This window comes from Littorina saxatilis, linkage group LG1 (genome assembly GCF_037325665.1).
Source record: "Littorina saxatilis isolate snail1 linkage group LG1, US_GU_Lsax_2.0, whole genome shotgun sequence".
Taxonomy (NCBI): domain Eukaryota; kingdom Metazoa; phylum Mollusca; class Gastropoda; order Littorinimorpha; family Littorinidae; genus Littorina; species Littorina saxatilis.
In genome coordinates, this window is record NC_090245.1 from 52,002,523 (window position 1) to 52,016,720 (window position 14,198).

General features: G+C 41.5%; 2 protein-coding genes across 3 annotated transcripts in view; one reads left to right on the plus strand and one right to left on the minus strand.

Moving 5' to 3' along the window:
• Positions 1-14,198, minus strand: part of LOC138973525 (SHC-transforming protein 1-like) — a 103,916-nt gene that overhangs the window by 39,891 nt on the left and 49,827 nt on the right. The window lies entirely within an intron of this gene.
• LOC138973536 (probable UDP-sugar transporter protein SLC35A4) overlaps positions 1-14,198 on the plus strand; it is a 49,373-nt gene that overhangs the window by 25,368 nt on the left and 9,807 nt on the right. For both annotated transcript variants that reach the window (XM_070346256.1, XM_070346263.1), the window contains 8 exons: positions 2,992-3,071; positions 5,329-5,408; positions 8,703-8,808; positions 10,948-11,115; positions 11,673-11,731; positions 12,113-12,175; positions 13,068-13,312; positions 13,909-13,970. In XM_070346256.1, the coding sequence (XP_070202357.1) occupies positions 2,992-3,071; positions 5,329-5,408; positions 8,703-8,808; positions 10,948-11,115; positions 11,673-11,731; positions 12,113-12,175; positions 13,068-13,312; positions 13,909-13,970 (863 nt within the window). The remainder of the gene's footprint in view (positions 1-2,991; positions 3,072-5,328; positions 5,409-8,702; positions 8,809-10,947; positions 11,116-11,672; positions 11,732-12,112; positions 12,176-13,067; positions 13,313-13,908; positions 13,971-14,198) is intronic.

Genomic DNA, 14,198 nt, shown 5'->3' on the forward strand with positions numbered 1-14,198 from the left:
AGTCTGGTCTGTGTCTGAGATCTGTGTCGTTGAGTCTGGAGTCTGGTCTGAGTGTGTCGCCGAGTCTGGTCTGTGTTTGAGTCTGCATCGTTGAGTCTTGTCTGAGGTCTGTTAGTGTCGTTAAGTTTGGCGCCTAAGAGGGCAGCAGTCAGAAAGGCAGACAGTTCGGCTGTGTCCACGCCAGCAAGGTGGGTTAGTTGCGGCTTGGCCTTGAACATTGAGAAGAACAGGAGGGCAACGTTGTACGCTAACACATTGCGATCTTGATCCGCCTCGCTGCCAGCATCACGCAGAGCCATTAAAAATTTTGTGTGAGTGCATGTCGTTCCGTGTTGCGTCTGCTTTTTGTTGTCTTTTGTGTTCTTGTTTTTCCTGATGAAGCTTCCATAAGCGAAAATTCGTACCGTCTTGTCTCGTTCTTGTATTGGTGAGTACAGTATTCCTTTGTTTTTTAACTTTGTTCATCTTACCACAGTCACTTCGTTGTTTAGATTTTGAGTGCATGTAGCTAACAAACTGCATTACAGCTGGTTACTGTCCACCAGAGCTGTACAGAACACGCACTCATACGCTCGTTCCATTTTTATCAGTCACTCCCACAAATTAATTGTCCACACCAGCTGTTTGCAGTTAAGTTGAGTTCTTTTGTTAAAACAGCCTGGGCCCAAGCTCCGGGAAAAGTTGGTTATAACTGAGTGAAAGGTGCATGAGCCGAACATTAGGGCAACATTGAACACCAAGACGTGCGTGGTCACATATCTGTCGAGTCCTTTCTACTACACACTGTAACACGTAGAGCTCTTCGTCAAAACGGCTGAGCCAAGCACTCGAAAAAGCTTATTAACATTGAGGGCCCCAAAGGGTTTAAAATCGTGATCGTGATTGGCGTTTTTTGACCTTTCCGTGACCGTGATTGCCGAAATTTCCATTTCTGTGATCGTGATGGGACTTTGCCCGTGACCCGTGATGACAAAAAAATCAAGTCTCGTGATCGTGATCGTCATTTGTTTTCGTGATCGTGATGGGCATTATTGCAAAGCATTTTATTTTCAACGTACATTTTTCACAGCTGTATCACTCTATGATCCTCTATTCGTCAAGGTGTTTGTGATCGTGAAAACAAAAATCAAGGTAACTGTGATCGTGAAAGCTAAAATTTCCCTTCCCGTGATCGTGATGATACCCCCCCCCCCCCCCCCCCTTTGGGGCCCTCAACATTCGTGTACGAGTGGGAATTCAACCCTCGTTACCTGTGTGAGACTGAGGCGAATGCGAAGTTTTACGCATGCCCTGCAGGCTCATAATTATGGCAAGTACACCATTATTGAAGCAAAGCAAAACTTTCCACGGAGCCCTTCCTAAAAGGTAACTGAGTTGCTGAAGATTAGGGAGTAAATGGATCTAAATGGTGTTTGCTTGCTTAAAACAGCCTGATTATAAGTCGACATTCAAGTTAAAACTGTCACAGTAGTAAATATGTCATAAGTTTGCATTGTTTTGGATGCCGGGTAACTTGAACATGCTATGACTAGTACAGTATAGTTTGTTAAAATGTCAGATAGTATTGTACCTGTATGCATTTAAAATGGGCATCCCGATGTTGACATTTTTATACGTATATATATATAAGATTTTGTTTGTCACACGATCTTTTTGGAATTAACACAATAAATGGGGATTGAAAAGTAATGAATAATTATATTAACCAAAGTGTTTAAAAGACAATAATGCAAAGTAAATAACTGACCAGCAAACACACACACACCATACGATACAGTAAATGAATCCTTACTGCATAGTGTGGGTGGACACTAACATTCAATAGTCATTCAGTCAGGATGAATGACTGAAGCATTCCCGCTAAACTGAGCCATGGCAACAGTGAAACGTAGGTGCTACTCCGGAGTGACGGTGCCTTTGTTCTCAGTGTCAGGTCCTTCCGACATGACTGTGAACAAGCCCGCAGTGATTCCTTTCGACTACTCGCTATTTGTGTGTGTGTCTGTGTCTGTCTGTCCCCTGCCTGTCTGTCCCCTGTCTGTCTGTCTGTGTCTCTATCCGTGTGTGTTGATCTTCTTTGTGTGTGTGTGTGTGTCAGTGTCAGTGTCTGTGTGTGTGTGTATCTGTCTGTCTGTATGTATGTCTGTCTGTATCCGTGTGTGTTTATCTCTGTATGTGTGTGTATGTGGGTGTAATGTCTATTAGCTGGGCTCGAAATCTTTAGAGTGCATGTGCAGCCACCTGGTTAGGGAACATATCACCACCTACTTTCATTACTGGACTGGCGTGATGTTGGTAATACACTCTTTTTGCACCAACTCTCTCAGACATGAAAGAGAACCCTATCAGCTGAAAGTAGTAGTCACGGTCCGGAGGTAATAAGATCAGTAAGCAAGAGCAGACTAATTATTTCATTGACTAAAGACGTTGATAGATGAATAGGCATAGATGCTGAATAGCTCAAAATCTTGAAAATGTGCCCAAGTGCCTGGAGTTTGTCTGCTTGGTTTTTCAACAACAACAACAACAAAATGCTAATGTGCTGAATGGATGGAAATCAAGGAAATGTGTCAGGAAGGGCTGAATTCATATTTGTAATTTTTCACTCAACTGAGCTGAGTTATTGCTGAGTCTTATTGGTGAGCAGTGCCCATTCTTATCGGCATCCAGTTGGCCAACTGGCCGGTCGTCCGTACACACACAAAATTAAACATTGAGGTTATCTTGGATGTTTTTGAAGCTAGAGCTTTGAAACTTTGCACACTTCTATGGTTTGATGATCTCCTGACAAGACCATGGCCAGTCTGTTGGAACTTCCGTCAAATTTCAAGGTCACGGCTGGGTCACAGTTTGATGCCTTCCACTGGGAGGAACAAACCGAATTTCCAAGCAATGGGATAATAAAGTTAATGGGGAAAACGTGAGTGTGAGTGCAGACGGTTAGCATTGGCACCTGAATTTCCCTTTAAAATCAGGTTTTTTTTCATGCAGGTGAGGAGTCTGAGAAGGAGTCTGCAAACCGTCATGTTCACCTAGCACAAAAAAACTCCAGCAAAATGCCTGGCAACAAGGTACTCTCTCTCTCTCTCATTCTCTTTTTCTCTCTCTCTCTCTCTCTCTCTCTCTCTCTCTCTCTCTCTCTCTCTCTCTCTCTTTCTCTCTCTCTCTCTCTCTGTGATATCTCTAAAAACATAATTAGCCACTTCCTGGCTTCGACTTCAAACCAGACATGGCAGGTAGAGCAGATTTGAGCAATGTCATGATGTTTCCCGTTTTTGGGATGGGCTTTTTGTGTGTGTGTGTGGGGCGGGGGGGGGGGCAAATTTTGATGGATGCAAGTTTGTGGTAGTCATTTTTTGTTTGTTTGTTTGCTTAACGCCCAGCCGACCACGAAGGGCCATATCAGGGCGGTGCTGCTTTGACATAACGTGCGCCACACACAAGACAGAAGTCGCAGCACAGGCTTCATGTCTCACCCAGTCACATTATTCTGACACTGGACCAACCAGTCCTAGCACTAACCCCATAATGCCAGACGCCAGGCGGAGCAGCCACTTAAAGATTGCCAATTTTAAAGTCTTAGGTATGACCCGGCCGGGGTTCGAACCCACGACCTCCCGATCACGGGGCGGACGCCTTACCACTAGGCCAACCGTGCCGGTGTGTGGTAGTCATGATGATAGTGTGATGAACAGCTTGAACAGCAGATTGGTGTTCTTTATGTTACAGAAGAGACAGACCCTTATTAGTCAGGTTCAGTGATATAAATTTTGATGGATGCAAGTTTGTTTCACGAAAAGAAAAGAAAAATTGAGGGGTGGGGTGAGAGGTTGTTTTTTTTTTGGGGGGGGGTCAGACTTTGATTTTTGTCAGTTTTTTTTACAAAATTAAATACAAATTCTTTGTCACAGAACCGTTTTGCTGTATGAAAATTGAACTGAAGCTGGTGTGATTTCTTGTTGTTTACTTTTTACTACTTTTATTGTAACATATATGTGCTTTTGTAACTTGGAAACAGAGTGACTGCTCTGAAGAACTAAGTAATACTGCATATGGTTTAGAGGCTCAGAATGGTTTTATTTTCAGGCAGGCAAGTTTTGGGGCTGTGAATGTTTAGGTTTGGTGTTAAGGAAAGATGCCGTTCTAAAAGTAACAGCAAAATTACCCACTATCTCTTCACCTTCTGCCCCTCAGTACCTGTTGCTCACAGAATGATTCATTTTCATTTCTCATTTTCATTACTTTATTGTCCCATCGCTGGGAAATTTGGGTCGCTTCCTCCCAGTGGAAAGCTAGCAGCAACGGAGTCGCGCTACCCAGGTGTCTGCGTGTTTAGATGTATTCAGCCACCTGCACTTATGGCAAAATGACCAAGGTCTTTTACGTGCCATTGTCATGACACGGGGGTGGGACATGGCTTCCAGTATGTATTGTATCAGTGAATATCAGAAGAGCCCTTTGGGCGTGCTCCTGGAAGACCTGTTTCAAAGGGTTGAAGTATGTGCAGGGCAGCATTGCCAGGACTGTAAAGTGTTTCAGAGAGGGTGCAAATGAATTGATTCCTCTTATGAGAATATTGTACATTAATTACAGCTCCATCCCTGTGTGTGCCTCTTCAACCGTTATAATGCAGTGTTTCCTCATTTTCACATGGTCTGCAGTTGCACGGCACTGTGGGAAAAATAGATGTTTTGTCTTTTCCTCCTGAAAAAACACTTCTTCTTCTTCAGCGTTCGATGATGGTTGTGTCTATTTTCGTTGGCCCGTGATGTTGACAAAGTGGGCTGTCAGTTTTAGGTCCTGGGTGCTGCCCCCCCCCGAAAAACAACAACTTCTTTTGGAGGAAATGGAAGTAATCATGTATTTTCCCAATCAGTTTTATGTGATTTGACGGGCGTAGTGGCATGGTGGTAAGACGTCGGCCTCCTAATCGGAAGGTCTTTAGTTCGAATCCCGGTCGCTGCCACCTGGTGGGTTAAGAGTGGATATTTTTCTGATCTCCCAGTTCAACTTATGTGCAGACCTGCTGGTGACTTAACCCCCTTCGTGTGTACACGCAAGCACAAGACCAAGTGCGCGCGGAAAAGATCCTGTAATCCATGTCAGAGTTCGGTGGGTTATAGAAACACGAAAATACCCAGCATGCCTCCCCTGAAATCAGCGTATGCTGCCTGAATGGCAGGGTAAAAACGGTCATACACGTAAAAATCCACTTGTGCTAAAACCATGAGTGAACGTGGGAGTCTAAGCCCATGAACGAAGAAGAAGAAGAAGAAGAAGAAGAAGAAGAAGAAGATGATATGTGATTTGTATCTTTGTGTTTTGCAGCCGGTCTTGCCGCTCCATGGAGAGAGTGACAGCAAAACGAAGAGCATCCCACTGCTCTGGTACTTTGCCCTTGCCTTCATGTAAGTGAAATGTATATGTCTGTTGCGTAAGGGTATACAGTGGAACTCCCCATTAAGACCTCCAAAAATCTGAGAAAATGAGGTCCTAAAAAGGAGGGAGTCTTAAAGGTACTGAACTTGTCAAATCCAGGTGCACGGAGCCCCTGGGGCTTTTAGTCATACCTTAGGCATCTATCCGTTAGAAGAACTACCAAGTTTCATTGACTTGCACCCAAAGAGTCAAGAACTGCGATTTTTTTACGAATTAATTTCGTACTCGGACCCGGCTGGTCTTGGCCTATTTTTGGATCTAAATTTAGATCAGGTAGATCACCACATCATTCACAAAAAGACACGTCACTAGCAAACTATGTCAGACGTCATCATGAGTTTGTGTAAAACAAAATGGAGGCCGGAATCACTCAGTTGAATCGAACTCCGACCAAACACCACGTTCATTTTTTCTTTTCATTTTCATTACTTTATTGTCCCATCGCTGGGAAATTCGGGTCGCTTCCTCCCAGTGGAAAGCTAGCAGCAACGGAGTCGCGCTACCCAGGTGTCTGCGTGTTTAGGTGTATTCAGCCACCTGCACTTATGGCAGAATGACCAAGGTCTTTTACGTGCCATTGTGATGACACGGGGGTGGGACATGGCTTCCGTCTCTGTGTCTGCACATAAAGTTGACCCGTAATAACTAGGTTAATTTATGCACTCGCGTGAACAAGAAACTGTCGAGCTTCACATATGTTGTCGTTGGGAAGTTTCGGGTTTGTTTTACTACCATAGGAGGATTTTTGAACTGTAAATGCACTCAGCTGCAACAAAAACGCAAAACGAAGGCTGTGAGCTGCACTGTGCTTTTCTTTCTTTCTTTCTTTATTTGGTGTTTAACATCGTTTTCAACCGTTCAAGGTTATATCGCGACGGAGGGAAGAGGGGTGATGGGATAGAGCCACTTGTTAATTGTTTCTTGTTCACAAAAGCACTAATCAAAAATTTGCTCCAGGGGCTTGCAACGTAGTACAATATATTACCTTACTGGGAGAATGCAAGTTTCCAGTACAAAGGACTTAACAACTGTGCCTTTAACTCATTCGCTGCGCAGCTAAATTTCCCCTGTGTTCCCTGCCAACGCGCGATTTAGAGCCATTTTGAAAAAAATATTAAAAATCAACAACACAAGATAACCTTACATACCTTATGTTTTTGCAAAGTTTGAAACTTACTCTTTTAGAAAATATATGAAACATTTGAAAGTACATACCTTTTGTTGTCTTCATATCCACGCAAAATATCCAATTTGAAGCAAAACAAAAAAACTTTCTACGTCATGGGTTCATCATACACAATGTCATGATCGACACTTGCATTGCCCGAATCATCACCCAAATGATCGTCCATTGGCACAAAATCGTCACCAGAATCTAAAATATCATCTCCACTATCATCATCACTGAGGTCAAGATCAGAACCGTACTGAATAACACGTTCTAGCACTCTTTTCAAGTTACTACGTCTCAGCAGAACGATCCGCCATCTTGGAAAAGTCAAAACACGTGGGTCGCACACCGTCAACAAAATTTTTATTAATCCCAACAATTTAAGGGAAGGAACTGTTTACAGTGAATGGTACCACTGTAGACAGATAGAAGTTCATTGCAGGGGTTGTTTCCCTTGGTCAGCAGGACCGTTTACACCGTTAAAAATTCGTGATATCCGTCGGAACTCAAGTGCCGGCACGCAGCCAACGCTAAACACAGGTGTCGGAATTCCAGTTCCGACGCGCAGCGAATGAGTTAAAATGGGGGTAAATTGACAGAGGTTGAGAACAGAAAATTTGAGAAAAAAGGTCTTAACAGGGAAGGAGTCTTAAATTGCGGGGTCTTAAAAGGGGGGTTCTACCGTACATGCTTTAGTGGGCAACATGGATTCTGTTTACAAAAGGATTTCTACATGACTTGAAAGAGTAGTTCCTCTCATGGGTTTAAAGTACCCATATTGTCATTTCTTTAAGGTCAGGAGTCGTTCATTCTCATGACAAAAATTGTATCAAATACCTGGCGTACATGTAACTGCCATTCAGTCCGAATTGTTAAGAAGCCAAGCTAAGGGCAGAGGACTTTGTTGTTTTTTGGCGGGCAGCATATTGGTATATCCATTCATTTGTGGTAATATTTAGGTCAAAACATTGGGAATTTAATTCGTAATCAAATTTAATATGCTGCCATTGCGTCATGACATGTATTCGGTTCCTGCTATGTTCAAGGTGCAGGTCACAGACTAGAATTCTCCATAAAATCCTCCAGCTTCAAGAAGCTGTAACCCCTAACATCCAACCCACCCCAACATTCCTGTCAAGTTATATCCTTCCCATAGCATTTATTTTCAGTCTGAAAGCATTTCAGCTATAAAATGGCAAGAACATTCTGGTGCTACAATAAAAATGTGTGAGAGACATGCAATACTGTATGTGAGGTGAAAGCCCAGACAGTGAGGCAACAGGACTGCACTGCTTATTTAACGCTGTATTCAATAATATGCTTTTACTGAGCATCATTTAACTCTATCGCTGAAAGGAACAGCAACGGAAACTAATTTCACTTAGCCCTAGAACGAATTTTTCCTTGGTGTGCCAGTTTTTCGTGTTTTCTGACATGAAATTGCACAAAAAGCAAAACAAATTAGTTCCAGTGATCCAGACTGGAAACCACTTTCAAAGAAAAGTCGTTAGACTTTGATGTGGTGATAAGGTTAAAAGTTGTCATTTGAATGCGTCATTGCCAGCCAGACAATCAGCGTCTACTGCGGGAGCTAGAGACACACATTTCTACAATGCAGACGAAAACGTGTGCAGCAAAATTCACTGCAAGGAGCTGCGCTCAATACCTTTTTTATACTCTGTGCATGCAGTTACATGCAGCATATATATTAAGAACAGGCTTTAAGATATACAGTGTTATTGATTGTTTTATATTGCCCTTGGTGAGTTGCAATTGAGCTAAAAAATTGTAGTGATTTCTGAAACAAGATGAATTAAGTTTGTGGTACAGTGGAAAACCCCTTTAAGACCGCCCAAAAATCGGAGAAAATCAGCTCTAAAAATGGAGGGAGTCTTAAAATGGAGGTAAATTTACAGAGGTTATGAACAAAAAGTCTATAAAAAAAAAAGGTCTTAAAGGGGGGGGGGGGGGTCTTAACAGGGGAGTTCCACTGTACTTATTGTTATTTTCTTTTGTTTTCTGTCAAGTCCAGAACATGACAACGGGCAACATTAGACTGAAACTCAATTCCCCGTTCATTTCTGTGTGGCAGGGTGTTTGTGTATGGGTCCTATGGTGTGCTGATGAACCTGAGCAAAGAGAAGGGCAAAATCCCTTTTAGCTCCTCCGCCCTCAACCTCATCATTGAAACCATCAAGGTCAGTCGATTGCCGCGTTTTTCATCCTTGTAATGACAGTACAGTGGTACCTGCGACAAAAGGACACCCTTGGGACCAGTTAAACGTGTCCCTACATTGCAGGTGGCCTGTCATGACAGGTATACTTTGGTAGAGATAATAGACAAAGGGACTCCAGAATCAATCAATATCAATCAATATGAGGCTTATATCGCGCGTATTCCGTGGGTATAGTTCTAAGCGCAGGGATTTATTTATTTTTATTTTTTTATTTTTTATTTTATGCAATTTATATCGCGCACATATTCAAGGCGCAGGGATTTATTTAGGCCGTGTGAGATGGAATTTTTTTACACAATACATCACGCATTCACATCGGCCAGCAGATCGCAGCCATTTCGGCGCATATCCTACTTTTCACGGCCTATTATTCCAAGTCACACGGGTATTTTGGTGGACATTTTTATCTATGCCTATACAATTTTGCCAGGAAAGACCCTTTTGTCAATCGTGGGATCTTTAACGTGCACACCCCAATGTAGTGTACACGAAGGGACCTCGGTTTTTCGTCTCATCCGAAAGACTAGCACTTGAACCCACCACCTAGGTTAGGAAAGGGGGGAGAAAATTGCTAATGCCCTGACCCAGGGTCGAACTTGCAACCTTTCGCTTCCGAGCGCAAGTGCGTTACCACTCGGCCACCCAGTCCCTTGGTGTCCTTTCATGGGAGGTGTCCACACATGTCCTTATCCATGCTGTTTTGACTTCACCAGGGCTAGATTATTAATGCCCAGATTAAAACTACTGCTGATAGTTACACACATGCATAAAAATATAGGCAAAAACCATTGAGGAAACTGACTTCTGTTGTGCTCATGTCAATATGATGAGTGTTTACAATTAGAAGTATCACGTAGCAGGATCATACTTATCGACCATGATATTGTGGAACCTTATAACTGACATTTTGGCAGGGAAAAAGATGTTGACGACACTGGCTTCCTTTTAATTATTTTCACATTTTCTATATCAATTTTGTAAGTATAATTTTACTGAGCACAGGAAACATGTGAGGCAATTAATGAAGAACCCGATCTAAACTGCTCAAGATTAAAATGGCTTTGAAAGGGACATCAATGATTACTTGAAGGACAAGATTTTATATAGTCCTGCAAGGTTACCCTCTTGGAAATTTGGGTTGCTTTCTCTCTGGGGAAAGCGAGCTGCCATACAGTACGGCGCCTCCCATTTTTTTCCTTTTTCCTGTCTGCGTGTATTCATATTTATGACTAGACTAGTTTTTGTTGCACCCCTCCTTATCAGCCTTGGTCACAGTGGGTCACCATAGTCATGTAACAAACGTCACTGTGGTTGATCCATATCCTCACAGCTGTGACCAGGCAGCCAGTGACATGCCAAGGGCACCGCCCTCCCAGCAAATATCCCGGGCAGGGGCCAAGACCACAAACAAAAAGAAAGTGTGTTTGCTGCTTGCAGATAAGCTATCTGTTGGTAATTTTAGAAAAGAAAAAAAGCTCTTTTTAGCACTTAACTGCTTCTCAGAGCACTTTGACAGGCACATTCAGCTTAATTCTCATTAAATCCCATCAGACTGGCACCACAAATACCTAAGAAATGGGATTTTTTTTTTTTTTAAGAAGAGTGTTATTCTTCTTTCTCAAAATTTCCGAATTTTCAGTTTCAAGATTTCACGATAACACTATTGATTTTTAGAGAATCAGAATTCATGTCACAGTGTTGAACTTTGAGAGTACAATGTAAAAGGAAAAAACACTTCTTTTATAGATTGACTATAAACAGGCAGATTTTACAAGCAGTGGTGCAATGATATAAGTGTTTTAATGATGTGAATTATGAAGCTTCTCCTGAAGTCAAATATATAGATTTGTCATGTTAACTGTAACAATGTGCTCAGAATGAACAAAAATAGGTTCAGTAAGTACTACGGTCGCATGCTTCACGGAGACAAACATGACCCATCTTGGTCTTCAGGTATGGTTAGCCGAGACTGTCTAAATGTAGTCTTGGCGATGACTTGTTTTTGTTGTTGATCTTATAGTTTGATACCGACTGACTAAATATTTTTATATCGCTTCACGTGATTGTTTTTTAATTGTTGTTTGTGTCTTTTTTTAATAGTTTCTCGTGGCTGTATCTCTTCTGACGTTTGAGACCTCAAGGGAGAAGACATGGACGTGGCCAACATGGCGTCAGGCGCTGCCTTTTGCTGTCCCAGCCGTTCTCTACAGCATCAACAACAACCTCTCTGTGCTCATGCAAGTGCATATGGATCCTGCCACTTATCAGGTACATGGTGTGCTACTATTTGATGTGTGTGACATCGATGGTAAATTGTGTGTTAGAATCTGAGGATATTTGCTGCACCTGGGCTGTCATTTGGCGTGGGCAGTACAATGAAACATTTTTAAATTGCTGAAAACTTTGCCGTGGTTTTCATTTCATGCTGACAGATTGACTAAATGTATTGATTTAGTTTCACACAACTTGTTTACATTAAGTCAAATTTGCACAAATTGAGGCCATACTGTGGTGACGTTATTTTTCATTTAAATTGATTAAAATTTTGGTCAAGTGATCTTCGACTCGGCCAACATATTGACTAAATGTTTTGATTACACTTCATGCAACTTGTTTGATTTATGCTGATGCTTTGAGTCATTGTTTTAAATCAACAAAGAGAATCATTTAAAGCAAACATCTTATTTTCTATTTTGATATAGTTTACAATCTCTTTGTACCATCTACAGATGTGCAACTTTAGCAACATGTTTGTATAGGTTTTACCATCACTACAAAGATTGGTTCACAATTTTGATTTTTCTTTCTCTGTTTTTTTTTTTTAGGTCTTGGGAAATTTGAAAATTGTCACAACAGCTATTCTCTACAGACTGATCCTCAAAAGGTAAGGTTTTCAGGGCTCCCTGTGTAGTGCGCAACTCTTTTTTTTGTAAGCACTTCTAGTAAAAATAAAGTTGCCAGTACATGTGTACTAGAAACATACCAAATGGGTCCCAGTAGGCACGCTGAAACCAGTGGATCGTGTAACGTAATGTGGTTCAGGAGTGAAGCATTGTACATGATTTCTTTTAAATGTGTAAAACACTCACACTAGTTCTAGTAGTTGTTTGGAGTTATGCTGGTTTGGTAAGTTTCATTTCTGGAAAACATAATAGAAAGTGCTCTTGAAAGCCTAACTGGTAATACAGCTGGCATTTAATTCTCTGTGTGTACTTTTTTTTCTTTTTGTACACAATGATACAGCTAACTTGTCTTTATGTTGCAGACCTCTGAGAGTACAGCAATGGATTTCTATAGGACTGCTGACTACAGCTGGATTTTGTGACAGGTAATCACAGTCATTGTGTATTAGAACGCTATGAACTAATCAATGCATATGCACGTGAATCGGAAGAACAAGTATTTCCTCTTTACGATCTTCTTCTTCTTCTTCTGCGTTCGTGGGCTGAAACTCCCACGTACACGTGTTTTTTGCACGAGTGGAATTTTACGTGTATGACCGTTTTTTACCCCGCCATTTAGGCAGCCATACGCCGTTTTCGGACGAAGCATGCTGGGTATTTTCGTGTTTCTATAACCCACCGAACTCTGACATGGATTACAGGATCTTTTTCGTGCGTACTTGGTCTTGTGCTTGCGTGTACACACGGGGGTGTTCGGACACCGAGTTGACTCTGAGAAATAAATCTCTGATGAACTCACGCTGACAGCGGCCAACTGGATACAAATCCAGCACGCTACCGACTGAGCTACATCCGCGCCCCTCTTTACGGTCAGAATGTATTATGGAATGCATAACAATATTATGTGAGAAGTCCCTCTAATATGTGCACATATTAAGATCCTGAAATCTGAAAGAAATACGCAAGAAAGACATTGTTTTTCATGTTGTAAACTCCAACCTCCAGTGGGGTAAGTGACGTTTCTTTCTACTGGAATGATGAGTTGTTGTTTTTTGCATATTCTGATTTCTTGTAGATTTTTTTTAATTCAAAACGCAGGTTTTTGTTGGGTTGACTTACAGCGCACCTTTATGTACGCAGGAGACTGTCACATACTTGACCCCTATAACAGATCTAAGCTTCATTCCAAAAGGTATGATGAATAGCTCAGGCAAAATTCTTCACACCATAGAAAGCTGGAATAAAATAACCGTTTCAGAAACTAGAAGTGGTGCTTTTTTCCTTCATTTTTCCAATTTTATATTTCTCTCTGTGCAGTTTTGGCAGCTTGGTGGATAAAGAGGACATCAATCTCAGGTCACAGCACATCACGCTTACAGGCCTCGCCATCATTCTGACGTACTGTTTCATCTCTGCAATGGCGGGCGTCTACACAGAGTACATCCTTAAGAAAGACATAGATACGTCTCTACATCTTCAAAACATGATGCTGTATTCATTCACCATCACTCTCAACTTTGGTGGCTGGGTTCTTACTCAAAGCTACGCAGAAAGAGAAGAAGGTGGGTTAACTGTCCTGTAATTCTGCCATACCGGTTAGATTTGCCCTGTAAATTTATGTCGATACAGATCCGGCAGAAAATGTTGTCGTCTTTGAAATTCAACAAAGTGTTTGTTCTTGTTCATTCTGTATGAAAACTATCTGATGTATTCATCAGTACCGACAGTATGCATGATAACCCAAATTTAGTCCGTCCTGGGACCCTTTTTTTTCTCAAGTTTTCAAGTGTGTGTGAGTGTGTGTGTGTGTATTTTGCATCGGTGTGTGTGGACGGTTGTTGTTTTACCTCATCACATTTTACTCTAATTTTTCTCCACATCGACTGTTAAAGCAAACAAGTGGAACTCTTGTTGTCAAGGCAAGTTTGAAATAAAAACTCTACTGGCAGACATAGTTTACAGAGGGTAGTGTAGCTGTTGATTATGCAGGTACATGTTTCTGTTAGTGGTTTTCATTCAAAATATATACAATCATATGCATGAAGTATGTCACCTGGGCGAGTGTAGGAATTGAATCTTTCCTTACAGGTAGAGATTTTGATCGAAAAATGATGAGTTGCAAATTTGATCTCCATCTTTATTATTATTCTTGTTGCAGGTGCTTCATTTCAGTTGTTCAAAGGGTTCTCAATCTACGCCTGGCTGATTATTTTTACACAGGTAATAAAATAGTGCATACTATTGTAGACAGGGTTTAAGAATCTGCTTCTTTGTGATTATGTGTATACACCCACTGGACTATGCATGTTGGCGCACTATTAGGATATACACAAACCTTTAACACAATCAGTCTACAGCAGAATACTTTTATCTTGTGATAGTTGACTCATTTTAGCCAAGACAAAGGTGAAATTACCAACAAGTTTAAGACACTTTTCTTTTTAAGAC